The sequence below is a fragment of the Dermacentor albipictus genome, chromosome 3, assembly GCF_038994185.2.
Source record: "Dermacentor albipictus isolate Rhodes 1998 colony chromosome 3, USDA_Dalb.pri_finalv2, whole genome shotgun sequence".
NCBI classification, from domain to species: Eukaryota; Metazoa; Arthropoda; class Arachnida; order Ixodida; family Ixodidae; genus Dermacentor; species Dermacentor albipictus.
In genome coordinates, this window is record NC_091823.1 from 27,396,289 (window position 1) to 27,413,373 (window position 17,085).

At 42.6% G+C, this 17,085-nt stretch overlaps 1 protein-coding gene across 4 annotated transcripts; it reads right to left on the minus strand.

The window, feature by feature from the left end:
* Positions 1-3,203: 3,203 nt before the first annotated feature.
* On the minus strand, positions 3,204-17,085 carry LOC139057340 (probable protein phosphatase 2C T23F11.1). 4 transcript variants are annotated; one of them, XM_070535310.1, is made up of 8 exons: positions 16,863-17,085; positions 15,921-16,028; positions 15,080-15,229; positions 13,189-13,254; positions 12,130-12,345; positions 7,356-7,439; positions 7,069-7,214; positions 3,204-5,225 (listed from the first exon to the last, which is right to left on the minus strand). In XM_070535310.1, the coding sequence occupies exons 2-8, from the start codon at positions 16,021-16,023 to the stop codon at positions 4,839-4,841; spliced, it is 1,152 nt and encodes a 383-aa protein (XP_070391411.1). In that variant the 5' UTR covers positions 16,024-16,028; positions 16,863-17,085; the 3' UTR covers positions 3,204-4,838. The 4 variants fall into 4 exon arrangements, with proteins under 4 accessions (XP_070391411.1, XP_070391410.1, XP_070391412.1 ...); XM_070535309.1 differs by lacking the exon at positions 16,863-17,085 and adding an exon at positions 16,761-16,853; XM_070535311.1 differs by lacking the exon at positions 16,863-17,085 and adding an exon at positions 16,567-16,717.

The following is a 17,085-nucleotide window of genomic DNA, read 5'->3' on the forward strand; positions in this document are numbered from 1 at the left end:
TGTGCACAAGATCCATTTCTTGCATTGCAGCTACCGCTGCTCTTTCTTGCTACCCTTCACTTGGTGCCCCCAAGGTGGAACGCAACAGCTATAGCTGGCCAAGTCTGCTTGGCTTGACCTGGCTTGAACTATTTGTGTCAACATTTACAGGGCACACTATCTGTGAAGAATCTGAATTTATATGGAGCTCTGGCACAGGGACTGGGGCAGTGGTCTTCAGTGGCAAGCTTGAGCTCGAGAGCTTCTATATAAATACATAGGAATGGAGAAATCGTTTTTCTGGGCAGCGCTGCACCAATTTTGATCAGGTTTCTTGCATTTAAAAGAAAAGGTTAAAGGTCTAGTCACTTTAAGCAGCTTTTTTTATTTAGGCTGTCATATTTTCAATAAAAATTGTTCAAAACTAAAAAAAAGGCTATTGTAAATTTTTTAACTATAACATACCAATTAAAAAATATGTCATAGTTGTGTAAGCTGCACATTACATCTAAAGCAGGAAAGAATAATGTATTATACACAGCTCTGAAATATAGCAGTAATTTGCGAGTAGGACTTTTGCAAAACCCTCATCAGTATCGTAACAATTTTATGTGAGCTGCAAATTGAGATATTACATTTGTCCGGTTTAGATGCTCCAACACGTGCAGTTTACGGTGCTGTAATATCTGTTTCTGGTGTAGAATTATAGATTTGTGAATTTTGTATAAAAGAAAAGCTTCATATTCTCCTGAAACTTTTCAATCTCCTGGAGTTCTTATTTACAGGCTCTAAATCGAAATTGGGCTTCCTATAGTAGCTAGCATCTTGCTCTCTCAAATGCAACAAATTTTCAAATCTGCCCACTGGTTGTCTCATAAAGGCATTTTTGCGTTTTACACGTATTTCATTCCCCTTCCCTCTTCCCCAGTGCATAGTAGAGTGCACTAGCTTAGGTCGACCTCTCTGTCTTTCCTGTCAATAAATTATATCTATATTCTACATATATTTGAAAAGGTAAACCATAGTTGGCCCTGAGCTAAAGCTTCCTCACAATGGAAAAAAATGGAAGAAAAAGCCAAAATGCTTTGTCAGTACTCCTTCAATTTAAGAGATGCTTGAAAATTGTTATTGTGTTTTTGACACCTAACATGGGATGAGAGAGACAAGCCACGCAGAACAACTTGAAAACTCTGAACCCACCGTGCCAGTTCTTTCCACTTGATTTTTCACCACTGCAGCCTTTGTCTGAAAATAATCCTAAAGTGGTGATGCAGACAAAGCATCATGACAATTAAATGTTTTATACTTCTCCACATGGCCAAATGAAAATGTGATTTCTTCTTTCGCGAGCAGGAACTAGGTCGCAACAACCACTAAAAGTCAATGAGGTAGTGCTGCCAGCTGCAGTGTGCAGCACATTATTACCTTTTATTTGTGCTGCAACCTACCTTGGACAAGGAGGTTGTAATAAGGCTCACAGGATTTTAATTTTTAATCTCATGTCACCATGAAAAAATTGTTTGTTAAACTTAACACTGAAGTAGATAATTTGATGACCCTTGTTAGTGTAGCTGATCCATGGAAATGTCATATGAGATAGAAGTTGCAGCCTGGGAAAAAAATGGCAGTGACAAAGCTAGCAAGTGGGAAGAGATGTATGCATCATATGGAGAGAGAGATATAAATGTGCAAGATGCATGATTGCTTGTGCTGATAACAGTTGGATTGCTCCTACACAAGGAGCAAGGTACATAGAGGAATACTTGCCAACGTTCCAGAATTTTGGTACAATGCCCGATTTTTAGTGCCTGTTTACAACAGTTGTATCGACAATATGATTTTTCATTTGCCTCTAGCATTGATTTCAAAGGACTACAAATATAGTTGCGGACTGACCTTTCAAAGCCAGATTTTTTGGGACTGCTCGACTACCGATCGCAGCACCACCACCTTACAGAACCAAAGCATATCGGCCACCAAGGCTGCTATTACATGGATATTTGATGACTAAACATCATAAACATTTCTGTTTGTCTGTAGTACAGGTACTTCCTGCAAAGTACCTGCCCGTGGCATCCATACAAAACAATGTCAGCGAAGCTTTAATAAACAATCAACATGTTGAGCAACCAAACAATGCTTAGTAATATCAACAAATTTCAGTATTTTTCAGCTTTGACTGCAGCCAACTGTTTTATTCTCATATTCTAATATTGGCAGGTACGAAGAGGAGTGCAGTTAGGGCATGGCTTCCCCAAAACATATTGGTACATCAGCATTGTGCGAGGAGAGAAACATGTTATTTCATGGCATTTTGCACCCCAGTGTTGCGCAGTGGGTTTGTCTGGCCACAATTTGTCAGGCTGCAAACTTTGCAGCTAGGGCACTTCAGATGAATGGGACACTGGAGTACTCTGCAAAATTTTGATCAGCACCATGTCTACAAAGGTACAGTCAGCCGCAAAAGCTTACAGGACATGAGATTTGTGAACAAACTGTTTCCTTGCAAAGCCTTGGCATGTAGCTTCAAAATCAGTTTCAGTCTGGAGCAATTTTTACGACCCACACATTGATCTATTAATCATCATTACAATGAAAAAGTCCACTTAAATATGTGATCTGAAGAGCTTGAAGCACGAGTCCAAATCAGCAGCCGCTTAGAGCTGCAAGAAATTGCAACCAAGGAGAGTTTATTTTTTAGTGTGTGTGTACAAATATGTTTGGTTTCCCCTTCTCAAATTTCGACTTCTGGTATCCTTAAAATAAATGAATTGTCCTTTAATTTTGAGTAGCACATTCTGTACGAGCCCTGCTCTATTTATCCTTTCCCTTACCCTCTATGTAGGGTAGCAAACCAAACACTCGTCTGTTTGACCACTCTACTTCTCCTCTCCTTGCTTTCTCTCTCTTGAGGTCCAGGACCTTGAGTTAATGCAAAAAATAAAAGTTTAAAAATTTTTCGACGGTGCATTTAATTTAGAGCCCTGCACAGTGGCACCACAGAGTTAGTATGACAGAGTATGTTGGCAAAAACCCAAGATGCTAGACAAGATTGTGCATAGGGGAAAAAAAAAAAAAAAACGGCACGCATATATATAAAGAAAGAATGAAAAACGGCATGCATTTACTGTAAATTATGCAAGGAGCCTGCTTTCATTTTATTCATTTTTTCCCCAGCCACAACACGAAAATTACACTTGGAATGAACAAGGAGACGCAAACAGTTCAGTCACGCTTTTTTATTAGTATGCCTATTCAATAAGACTCATAAAAGACAAACTGCACAAAGCAAGTGAGAGGTTTCGTTTCAGTAAATAAAATGTAAGCACCTTGTAGAAAAGACAACACCCCCCACTGACTGTATAGGCATTGCAAGTAACATCTGACTTGAACAAAAAAAAGAAAAATAAGAACTACAAAGAATGGAGGGGGCTGCTGTAATATAAACTACAAACGTTTTTGAACAGAGGTACTATGTCGCCCGAAACACATACCAGTGTATAATTTTTGCCCCCCTCATTTTTTTCCTGTTCTCTTTTCAATGTAAAAACAAGGCCATGTGAGCACTTGCTCATCACAGTAGAAGACAAACAAAAAGAGTAAAAAACGTTGAATAACCGATTCGGGGAATCTTGGAATATTTACATTTGACTGCGTTTGAGTAACACTGTTGCTCGCTCATATAAAACATGTGCTTATATACAAGTATGTATACTTTTCCTCTGTATCCAAGTAACAGAACAACAGGCACGCTCGGACAGAGCTGATGTACTTTTTTTTTTATCTACATTACACGAGAAACACGATGGCAAAAATAAGAAACGTCCAAGCCTATCGGAGTCGGTTCTCTCAACACACAGTGCCTGCTACTGAACAACAATAACAAACAACAATGGAAATTTGCTGGCACCAAGCAGCAGCTCAAGGCTGAAATTTAATCGCACTTCTGCCTCTCTCGTGCTCCTGAGCTTCTCACAGAAAGGGCACCGAATTGCAAAGCGACCGGGGACACGCCATGCACTTTCATGACGACACTTTTTGCGGTGGTGCATAATATGTGTCGACAGGGTGCTAGTGAGTGCTGCACAAAACAAAACGCACTGCCAATTCCTAACATTGTGCATGTAATCTGGCCTCTTTTTCCCAGCTCTGTTCTTTGTGACAAACTTGTGCTGCTAAGACTTTATGCCCACACATCGGACGCATAACTATCCCATATGCGGACAGCTGCATGCACTTCTAAGCACAGAGAAACAATAGCTCACCCAGTGGTGTTCATTTATAACACCGTAATGAGTGAATGTACAGAGGGGTCAATCGTAAATTTCGTTTTTGGCTGCTACAGCTTGCCAGTGATGACATAAAAAAAAAAGCATGAATGCAACATGAATGTGACAAACTTGCATTGCACAGATTGCTAAGCCTGCAGTAATGTCCTCAAGCCCTTACTCTGCACAAAAGAAAGACGGGAAAAAAAAAAGGTTACTGGCTCTGACAAAGAGGGGCCAATGCTGTGCAATGGTGCTGTACTGAATCTACTAACCTTTCCCAGGGAAGCTGCTGTAGTTAAAGTGATCATGCAGCAGCATTCCCATTGTGCAGCTACATGACAGCAAGCCACCAGTGGTCACCAGTCATTTTGTGCCCAGAGAGACCCCCCCAACTGTACACAACCTGAGCCATGCACTGTTCCACTATCCCATTCAGTCTTGATTTGTATGCACAGCACAAATCTTGCCCCTCTTTGCCACAAGCCCAAGAATTAAAGGAAAAGAAAGAAGAGAGGAAAGAAAGGCATCGGAAAGAGAGAAGTGCGAGGACAGCTTTCCTAAGTGTTCCACTGTGGGCGCCACTACACATCACGCCACCGCCATTTCACCGCCACTCTCCCTAAGAGATGACGGCGGAGCAGTAGGTGGCGTTGGGGATGTGGGCGTCGTCTGCTCCTCAGGCGTCTGCTCTTGTGGCTGCTTGTTTTCCTCAGCAGTGTCTCCCTGCCTGTGTGCGTCCATCTGCAGCTCACTGGCCACTGATGCGGCCACCTCGTGGTCAAAGTGGTAACCTTCCCGAGGGCTTGCAGGCGGTGAGGGAGGACAAGGCAGTGGAGGCCGAGCGCAACGACGTGCTAGCTCCTCATAAGGTGCTCCATTCAGCAGACAGACGAGCACGACGGTCATGTTGTCACAACCGAGGCCCCCCATTTGGCAGTCGGGTGCCAGGCAGCGAGTCATGAGCTCTTCACAAATCTGGCACGTGGCATTGAGAAATCAACATATAAGCCCAGTCACTGATTTGAGACACCATGGAAATGACGTAATTAGAACTACTACTCCTTAATCCTACAATGTCCGGTGCACCATATGTGCTACACCAAGTGTGATATGCTGTAGTGAATGCTGTGGATAGCAGACAAACCAATTACTAATCAACCAGTACAGCAACTAAGTTACAGCCCCCCCCCCCCCCCCCCCAAAAAAAAACATTCATTTTTCTACAAATGTACTCTTTATGGCCAAAAATACATGTGAATAATTTGTTCTAATTTTCGTTGATGTGGAACTGTGTTTGGGCATTATAATGTTAAGGAAATGGAGTGCACCAATATTTTAAAAGTTTTCTTTGCAGTACAGCATATGCTAACACTCACCATGAATTCTAACAAAAAAACAAATAATATGAAACACTGATGAGAAAATGTTTTCTGACAATGTGATTACAAGTGTCAGTCAGACACAGAGCCATCAGTGATGAAACATAACTTGATCTACATAAAAATTTGATGAGTTGCACATTCATATACAACGCATAAAAGTGCATTCACATTAGCACTATCCATTAGCACAAAAACTGGGCAGAGTGATGTTTGAGCTGTGCAATGAATTGTTCCCAGACCTATTTGCCATTGCTTATTCAGTCATATGCTCTCCGTTGACTGCATTCAGAACCATCACTGAGTGGAGTGGTCATAGCAGACATATAAAATCTGTCGCAAGACTAACGCAGCAGCTGTGTAACATAGGAGCACGTAATATTACCGTAGTTTTCGGCCACACATGACAATGTGCAGGGCTTAAAATTATGATCTGCATACATAGAAGTCCAAAGACTTGTGAGTAGCTCGTTTTCTCAGTCAGGCCACAGCTGAACTGCAGCTAAGAGTCATATCTTGCGAATATATTACTATATTCTGATCTATCTTTTGTTTTGTTTTACACAGAGTGGCAAACCTGGCTGTAATGTGCCTGGCACTAATCAGACATTACAAAATTGCATAAAGAACCATGCCTTTGTTCTTTTTTTTTTTTTCTTGAAGACAATGTTATCTTAGCTGACTTCATACAGGTTTGACATATCTGGGATCTGGGTACCTTGTAACCCCTTCGAGAGAGAGAGAGGGGCGCCTTGCGCTTCTCAAGAGTGTTGCAGTGAGTCACAAACGGTATCAAAATGGAGGTCTCAATGAGAAGAAGAAGCAAGGATTAGTTGTATAGTAGGCAATATTAATGGCACGGGCATAATTAAAGCCAATATAGTAGAGAATTAACCCCACTACACTATACCCCTGTAAGGGTTCACTGCAATAGATACAGACAATGCTGAGGCAAAGCCGCTGTATGGTGTACTTTTGGGAAATGGAGTGAGTTCTCTTAGAATAGCAGGGCTCGCAACAGGCAATGGTGTCTGAAAAGCATCTTCGCTGGTGCCCATAGGTTAGAATTAGTTGTAGAGTAGGTAAAATAAGCAGTATGGACGTAATTAGTACAGATATGGTTGAAAATTAGCCACATTACACCATAGACTGCACTATCTCCAGGATCAGCCCATCTGGCCTCTTGGGGAAAAAAAAAAAGAAGAAACGAAATGAATTAATAATTAACAACAAAAAAAGAGAGAATGAAGCAGAAAGAGACAGAATTGAGAGATATTATGAAGATTTAACATAGAATCACTTCAACTACCATGTATGTTGACTTTGTCTTCTTTAGCATTTACATTTGGTTGACCCTTTTTTTTATGCTAGATAAAAGCAAAAGTTCAGCTGCAAGAGACCCTTGTGCTAGCCACATTCGTAATATACAAATGCCCCACCTGCTCAGGTTCCATTTTTGCCGCTATCCGTGCACGAACGAATTCGACCACCTCTTCATTGGAAAGTACATCCCAGATCCCATCGCAAGCCAACAGCACAAACTCGTGGTCCGGGGTGAGATCCTTCACAACTACATCTGGGTAGGCTGAAAGTAAACAATTGTGCACTTGCTTTAATATGGCAATAAGAACACTGCATGAGAATGTCATTTCACAAGTCACAGCAAAGGGCTTCGTAAGCAATAATCAGGAAACACATCACACTAAAAGATGATGACGACTCTCACCAGTGACTATTTGCTCTTCTGGTGACTTTTTTTCATTCTTTTTGAAGACAAAATCCCCAAGGGCTCTTGACAGCGCCAAGTTGCCTAGCAAGTAAGAAAAGGAAATCCACGGTTGGAAACAGGAAATGTGCACATAATTCTGTCAAGTATGGTTACAATGAACTACAAATGTATTCAAAATGCAAGCACAATATTAAATTCCATATTCACAGTTAAACCCTCACGAAAGTAGGCACAATACAACAGCACCAATAATACATGGTGAAATGTGAGCAGCAACTGCTCATAGTGCTTCTGCTTGATGTTGCAATGGGGATAAACACATTTACTTGGGTTTAGCTGAACCTTAAGGAACCTGGCTGATCAATACTCATCCAGAGCACTCCACTAAAACATTTACAGTGTGTGGTCTAATGTAATGAAGCTGCACAGTGGGTCATGAGAGACGCTGTAGTGGACATCTGCAGGTTAATTTTGGCTACCTCGAATTCTTTAAAGACGTTGACAACCAACTTTTGTGGCACCAGTTTTCATTTTAGTGCAACCCAACAAGGAAACCCGTCCGTCCATCTGTCTGTCACACAAGATAAATCACTATAGGAAATTAATCTAAAGAAAAAAAATTCAGAAGGAAAAAAATTCACCGACGATCACGATACTTCCTGATGTGAAATTTGAGCACAGCTCTATACATGTTTTCATTTCACAATATATTGGCTGACGTGGACAATCTGTTTCGTGCGGCACATTGCAAACGAAGTGAAGTGTGGCGTGACTGCCTCGCTAATCGAGAGATAGCTTGTGGGTGACACGTGGGTGCAATTCACAGCAGCTGCCGCAGACAGACATCCACTCATGCAGCGCTTTGTTTCCATATATGGTATTGGTGGACGTGCTCGCCACATGCTATTGGGGAACAGATGACGGCACAGTACTCTGGCGCCATCTTGTAGCGGCCGTTGCAGCAGAGCATGTCTTGTGCGGCACCACACTTTCCTTCACACGCTTTTACCATGCCTTCCTCCTCCACTTTCCTCCTTGTGTTCTATTTGTTATCACTGTCTTTCATTGCCCACCTTACTCTGCAATTACTCTTTCATCCTTCACTGTGCTCATTCGCTTGGTTACGCCGAGGGACGCCGATGCTAAACACACGAACGGCCGCCTAAGAGCTGCATTCTAAAACGTAGACGGTGGTGAGCTTTGAGCCTACGACCCCATGCTCAGATGCCGAGTGTTTTGTCCACTGAGCTAAACACCCACGCTTGCACAATGTGAATATATCTGAGCCATATGGATGTATTGTACTGGCAATGCAAAACAAATGTCAAAGGAGAACAGTTTCCACGAAGGTTTTGTTGGAAGATTTGGTAATGGTGGAATAAAAACCATTTCTAGGACCACATGTAGAGCCGACTTGGAGCATCGTAGAAATCAGGAAAACTCAGATTTTGCAAAACTTTAATGCCAAACACAAAACATCTCTGATGTGTTTCAGTGGTCGTGGGATGCGCCTTTTGCTGGGACGTTCATTCATCGGCCGAAATGCCACCAATCTCTGAGGGCTCATGCGCTTCACACTGTGCAACACAGACAGATAAGCAGTCAGTGAGTTGATAAGGAGTGATGAGGGGTTATATGTGTCTCATCATGGTTGATAATGGTTTGATGTGGTTGATAAGATGCTAAAGAGCGATCAGGCCTTACAATGGTAGAAGCAATTCTGATAAGGTTGATAAGGACTGATAAGCATTGATAAGGGTCGGTTCATGTTTGATAAGGACAGATAAGAATTGATAAGGCACTGACGAGTGCGATAAGTTTGAACTGACCTGTAAGGGTTGGTAAGGCTCGGATCGAGTCTGATAAGATTGATAACAACCAATAATGGTTGACAAGGGTCAGATCTAGTCCTATAAGGTTGATAAGGACTGATAAGGGTTTATACTGGTCAAATCAAGTTTCATAACATTAATAATTAAATTGTGGTATTTTAAGTGCCAAAACCACTTTCTGATTATGAGGCACGCCGTAGTAGGGGGGACTCCAGAAATTTTGACCACCTGTGGTTCTTTAATGTGCACCTAAATCTACGTACACGGGTGTTTTCACATTTCGCCCCTATCGAAATGTGGCTGTCGTGGCCAAAATTCGATGCCGCGACCTCGTGCTCAGCAGCCCAACACCATAGCCACTGAGCAACCATGGCAGGTAACGTTGATGATGATATTAGGCTCCGTGGAGATGAGCAAGTGGCACAATCCTTTGCATGCTTAGACAACTGCCAGAAGGGTTTCTGCATTTTTTTAATCAGAATTTTTCAATCTACAATTGACTCCGTTTATGAACTTGTTCACCAGAAACATGCTTGAAATAGTTAGAGGTGAGCACGACAGTTATCTTATGTCGGAATCGGTGGGAAGTGGTAGGATACACCAGTTTACTGCTAGTCGTGCAGTGCTCGCACCCATTTATGGCACAGTTAGTCGATGGAATTTTGTATCTTGCAGGGTGACCACAGAAGGTGGGGTACACTCTCGTAAGCTTGCACATGTACAAAAGCAGGCATGTGTGCTGCCATGCAATGAGGGACGCCACTGCTCACCACAGTTCTGCCTTTCTAGTTGTTGCCAGGAAAGCAACGTCGCTTGTTAAAAGCTTATTTTTAGATCATAATACACACAGAATAAAGCACAAATGCCTACATAATATAACTACTGTGATTTTAAACAATTTATATGGTACACTTAACAGCTGACCTACATTCAGTAATTCGCAGTTACGTGGTCACCATCTGTTTCCAGTACCAAGCTTTCACTGCAAAGTGGCATGACATACCATCTTTTTAGGCAACTTAAATTTATAATTCCAATTAAACTGCAAACAGCATCCTTGATTCTATTGCTATAAGTTTTGTTCTTTTCAGTTCCACAAAACATCATGACACATTCTTGGTGGTTGTCGGTTCCTTTAATGGACACCTAAGGCATGGTACACAAGCATTTTTGCCTTTTGTCTCCATCGAAATGCAGCCAGTGCTGGCTGGGAGTCATAGCTGTAACCATGCTCAGAGGCATCAGAACGCCACCGCCACCGAACCACTGTAGCGAGTGCAGATCACTCCTGGTCGTGTGGTTACTACTCATACTGTGACAGAAAACAACTACAGATTACTCAATGCAATGCTTGGCTTGAAAATTTTGAAAGCTGCACAGAGGCTGCAATTAAGACAATCATAAGTACACAGACACCACTTCAGTGTTTTAACATAATTTAGCACTGATTAGAGCGAATAAAACTACTGTTGGCTTAAATGCCAAGTGCACTGGCCACAGAGTGCCAATGAGGCAACTTCACTTACAAAGCATGATTACAGCCTAATCAAGGCAGCTCCAGTATGTCAGCGAATACACATATGTACCAGCAGGTGGGTCAACGATAAATACACAAGGCGGATTATGCTGCTGCATGGTGAATGTCTAACAGCAATGAACGATTTCCAGCCACTTTTATCCTTGCAAAAGTGCTACATAGAGCACGCCATAGATGCTCCCTTTAGGTGTCAATTTATTATCTGTTGAAAATAAAGTTTTTGCAGATTCATTGCATCTTCAGCATCATTAATGACATACAGAGCAGAATGGATGCTATAGACGACACGCCTGAACTCTCAAAGATGCTTGAGGTGCGGAAGCGATGTCAAGTGTTTCATGTTAACCGTGCCTGAACAGCAAGCCCCCCCACTTAAAAAAACTTGGCCTTTTACAAATGATCACTATCAAAGGCAAGAATCTGCTGCAAGATAACATACTAATGTATCAAATCACGTGGACATTTATGTCGTAACTTTTGACTTACACAGTTGGTCCATAATAGTCAATTCTAAAGCACAGGCCTAACCAGAAGTTAGGCCTGTGCTGAGGTTTGATATGCGTGATTGGAACCTTTTCTTTTTTTTTTCCTGCTGATATGTTTAAGGCACCATTAGTCTCATTAGTGCTTCTTAATTTTTAGCATTTTCTCAGTGTGTACAATTGTCATCTCTTAAAAAGACCTATGTCATGACAGCGAATGCCCAAATGGCTGTAGATGGTCTTTGTGACATCACAATGGTGCTTTTTTAGCCTATGATCTGTGTCCTTGTCAGTGCGTCTGATAAACATGCAATTTTCCACAAACCAGTTCCACAACTGAATGCAGACGATATTAAAATACTGAATGCAGCAACAGCATTACAATGATTTTTGAAAATTGCACGCTTGCAAATGTGCAGAAATAAAGGGAGCTGTCAAGAATTTGGCAGTTTCACCAAAATGGCAAAGTGTTGACAATGACAGCCACGTTTAGTGTCGCACTCAAAATTCTTGGATAGTGTTCTAAATAAAAACTCATGTGCAACATGTTGGCGCGACACAGCACACGAGGTAACTGCTGCTGGGCAGAAGGAACAGAACATTTGCAGTTACTACCAGGTGTCTCAAAACTCTGTCATGATGAGGAAGGCAGAACGAGCAGTGGAAGGTGGAATGCCGTCTTTGCTCCACCATTTAGCCGACTGAGAGGAGTGTTGATGGAGTGCGTCCGCTTCGCTTTGTCATTTTTGCAGCCAAATGCCCTCTGCATCGCTCTCTAACCCTTCGTGCAAAAGCCACGGATGCACCGTCGATGGTGGGACAGCATGACATGGCAACAGCAGGAATGCATACAGAGAACCCGCATAATTTCTATGACAATAAAAATACAGGACAAAAGAAGAATGTCTGAAACTACAGACCGTTGACTCGATTGAATTCAACCCATCCGCCAGCTGCGATGATGCGGCGTGTCTCTAATTCGTTGCTTGGTTTGTGGTCAAAGGAGAGCTGCTGGACGTGCCCGCCAACAGAAGCAATGGCCCTCGAGTCGCCCACATTGCCGCAGTAGATGCGGCCACCTTTCAGGAGCACCACAACAGCTGTGGTGCCTGCAAGTTCATCCTTCATAGCCTCATCTGCAAAACAGCCCAGCCAAGACATTACCACACATGAACTAGCAGCGCTTTCCTAACCTTAGAAAAGAACTTCTTGTGCACAAAAACAATTTAAACACATGGAGATATGGAAAAATACAGTGAGACATTGCACTTACGTGATTGGTATCACAGTAGTTTGAGTGTGAAATTATGAATGGAAAAATTAGGCCTACATCATACCTACCAGCCCGTCAATTTTACCGTTCGCAAAGATCCTGTGAACACGACATCGAGGGCATGTGGGAGCGAAATAGCACTAATTTTTTTGGTAAAAGCTCGGCCTGAGCATAAGCGTTTTGTGGGATACATACGCACTTGATAAATGATGATTTACTTTTAGATGCAGTGCACAAGCAGCCGGAAAAAAGCACTGACAAGCACATAGGTTTTTGATCACAGTGACTCTTTCAGGGGCTTTACAGCTGCCAATTTCGCATGCTTCTGGAACTTGTCTGTACACAAGTGCTATAAAATAGCAGCCGTCTGGCTTTCTTTCACTATCATATTTCCAATGAAAAGTTAGGGGACCAGTGAGGGAAGCCTTTACATGAGCAAAAGTTGTTTTTCGTAAAACTTGATGCAACGTTAACAAAATAGTAAACCAACCTTAAGTTTGTCAACTTTATGGAAAACTTGGTAGACTTGGCAGGTATGCTTCACTGACTTTTTAGTAATCAATCTTTCTGCATCAAGCGAATTCAAATGCAGCTTTGAAAGGTTAATGAACCAGTATAAGTTAATTCAGCATTTCTCTGTAGAGCCTCTTGAAAAGCACCATTGTGCATCACTACGCTACAACATCAACAAATAGGCCAATCTCACCTTTAAGCATGTCCGAGTCAACCTCCAGAAAACCTTTCTTTATGGCATCAACTACATCTCCTCTTTCTGCATCACAGAACACATTCCAAGAAACATGTTAAACAGCGGCACAAGATGGCACGTGGTTGCATTCAGACAAAATAAGGACATGTACAGCTACAAGTGACAAAGGTTGTCATTGCAATGACGAAACAATCTATATAGCAGTGACCTAGTTATTACAAACTGGGCATTTCAGTGAAGATTAGATAGTTCACAAAAATATTGTAGTACAGCTAAAGAGACCAATTCTCAGTGACACTATTTGTGCCAGTAGACGCGAGAAACTGTGTGGCAGCCATTGATTAACTAAAGAAGATTACTAATTAACAGTTGAATCAATTCCATTGAGAAGGAAATTGCAACTGCATAAATTAAGCAAGCTATTGCTTAGGGCATGTCTACTATGCAGCAATTCCGACACTAGTGCCAGGTTCAAGATGAGCCATTTATAAACTTGTGGTTAATGCACTGGCACTTCACTTATTTCTACACAAAGCCTTTCTTATGCACCATGGATAAATCTATGTGAAATCCCAATGTATATAATGAAGATTTCAGGGTGGACATGCTGAAACTGGTGCTGGTCTCAGGATAACATGCCGATATGCTTTGAGTGCTGACTGCCACTTTGAGCACACTGCACTTGCCAATAGCCTCGATAAGGTTTAGAACGTTTTCACTTTCACCTAATATAAAAAGAAAACAAGGACAAATGTGATGTCAGCAGTCCTAACTACGAGTCGAAGAATACTCATGCGCATACAAGAGGTGCAGTTCCAAGTGAAGAAGACTAATGGAGGCAAAATGAACTGTACAGCTTGCCACTATTTTATTAATCTCACGGTAGCGTCAACCGGTATGTTGGTCAGCACCATGTCAGGGAGTGAATATCTGAAAGCCGTAAGGGTAAGCACACATGCACGAGCAATGTGTCCCGATGTGCAGGCATTGTCTCCTAGGCTATTCTAACAAATTTGGCATAGCCCCTGCTGTTAACCAGCACATTTATCATTTGCACCCGCCTATTGCAGCCATTATGCACACAGGAGAATGTGCACATTTCTGTTTGCATTGGAAGCGGATAAGCAGCAGGGGCTATGTGGAGCTTAATGAAATAGCCTGACACAATGCTTAGACAAGAGTATGCTTTGTGTGCAAGTGCTTGCCATCATTATTTTCATAGCTGTGCTCCGCAACCCAGCACTGACCGTCATGTCAGTCGACGCTCTCGTGAGATCATTAGCCTCTCTAAGAGCTGTACATGTTTGTGTTTGAACTAAAAGTGATTGCCTGCAGAGATGTCACTAAAGGTGCAAGATAAATCAAGCAGCTGAAGACACCCGAGGACGCAATTGGCATAATATGTGCCCTGAATGCTTCACTTACAGCTTTCATCTAATGTCTATGGATCTTTATGAATATATGACCAAGGTATTGATCATGTTCATTGGTTCGAATTGCTCACCACACTCCAAAAATAATCAAGTTCTGATGATGAGAGCTCCACTGAAATTTGATGTGTGGGGATGTGGCAGCAGTTAATGACCTGGCATTGCACGTAATATAGTCTGCACAAATCTTACAAAAGGTACATGCCCTTGGGCAAAAGTATGTGGAGCAGAGGTACTTTTGTAGTGGTAACTAACTTGTAGGATCTGTCTGCCGGTGCATGACAACGCAACCTACATGATCATGCATAGGCAGACCACTCCACCTCATTTCTGTTACATCTTACCTTAATTCACAGGTGCGTATGCACTTACGCATTTACTCTTGTACCCATGCAAGAAGGCCTCTTCCTAATGCAACCTCGAGGCTACCCCTAAACATACGCGAACGCTCTGCTTACGATAAGACGGCTGAGAGACAATCTTGCGGTGCACGTGGCTTCCAGCATACTGAGCCACTTTGGCACCCCCGTGACCATCGTAGACAGCAAAAAATGCAGCATCTTTATCCTCAGAGAGGCTCAGAAGATGAGTGTGGGCATCTTCCATGTCTGGTTGGTGATCTGTCAAGGAATCTCTCGAAGAAATAAACATCCAATAAATAATGCCAGGGACTGGGCATTCATCCCACAATGACCCAAGAAAAATAGTTTTGCAGAGTTCCAGTAACGCTAACTTGATGCTAAATTCCTCATAATGCAACATTTACAACATGACAAAAAGAATGATTGCAGTATAACAAAACACAGCAACTCCCTCACACCCAGATCTAACAGTTTTAAGACTGCGTATTTGTAACCTGCAAGCGTAGTGGCTTAGTGCAGTGGGATGTTTTTTTGTAGACATTCACCATAAAAATCAAATTAATTAGAACATTCAAGTTTCTTCTTGAATTGTGACCAATAAACTCGATCAGCACAATACCTGTGAAGTGGTCCAACATCGTGCAAACATTTCAAAACGTGACTTGAGGATCCATATAAGAAATAGTGTAATGATGAATTAGTTGACACATGCTCATGTTCCGATTCGTTTCCGACTATTTTGTCCCTAACTACTTTTACTTAGTGTGGTGCCTAAGATGCAAATGTTGATGGTAAGTTATGACCTGCAGCAACTTTCGCGAAACGACAGCAACAATGCACTGGGAAAAAATATTTTACATCAGAGAAACAAATAAAGAAAAACGAAAATTTGGCAACACACAAATGCAGCTTTTGAAACACAGACGTTAAAGGATACTTATACGCCATCCTTGCATACACGATGCGCCCACTTTCACTTGGTCGTTCATACAACTCGACGTCTCTTTTGCCGTTACCGGCTCGGAAAGCGTTTGGCCCATAATGCCTGAAAGCAAAACAGTGGCCGACGAGTCACGCGCATTCGGAACAGAATGGTCACATCGATGACGCAACTGCACAGGAAACAGATCTTCAATGCCACAAGCCCGATGCTCGAACGTCAATGTCAGATGGTGTATTGTTTGCATTGCCGATCGGCGCAGTTAAAAGTCAGGAACATGCAGGAACATACTCTTCTAATACGCCTATCCAGTCCCTGTGCCCATGGGCTCATGCCGCGCTACAGTTTACAAAAAAAAAAAAAGGGGGGGGGGGCATCTCTCAGCAGCCCTTTTTTTCATTAACCTCCTACAACTAACAGCATCGCCAACAGCTTACGCTTACGCAAGCTTCCTAGCGTCATGCCGAAGTTAACCGGTTTACAGACGCAGGCCACTGTGGCTCTCAAACGTGCATTTGTTTATCACGCACCTAGAAGGAGAGCCCCCGTATCCGCTCACCCCTTCGTCTTTTAATAACCTAGGCCTATTGCTCGTTAGGAGCAGCTAAATACCACAGATGACCATACAATACTCAACTGTCACCTCGCAACGTGAGCAGAGGAAAAGAAGGGAGGCAATACCGGCCACACCGATAACCACCACACGATAAATTCAATGGGCGTGCTGCGCTGCGCACATCGAACGATAACTTGGGATGCCCACACAGCCGATCTCAGGACGGTGACTCGCCTCCGATGAAAACTACTACGTAACAAAATATACTAAAGGCTATTTACATGACGAGAGAAAAATCAAAAAACGTTTCCCGGCTCTGAGGAAACAGTAAATTCGACACAAACAATATGCCACACTCCACGGACGCATCGCAATGCGCTCACCTCCTCTTCGGGCGCGCTGCTCGGCTTGGCTGCTCGCTGCGACGGCGCGCGTTTTCCTCAGCACGGAACCATCCTGACCGCGGCCACACAACCACAAGGATCAGGGTCGAATTTTAGCCCACAAAACACACGCGTTTTTCGCCCGTAATTAATCAGCGATTCATTCGCAGAAACTTGCCTGCTCGCAGTTCACGCACTTTAGTTGACACGATATCCTCCAGGG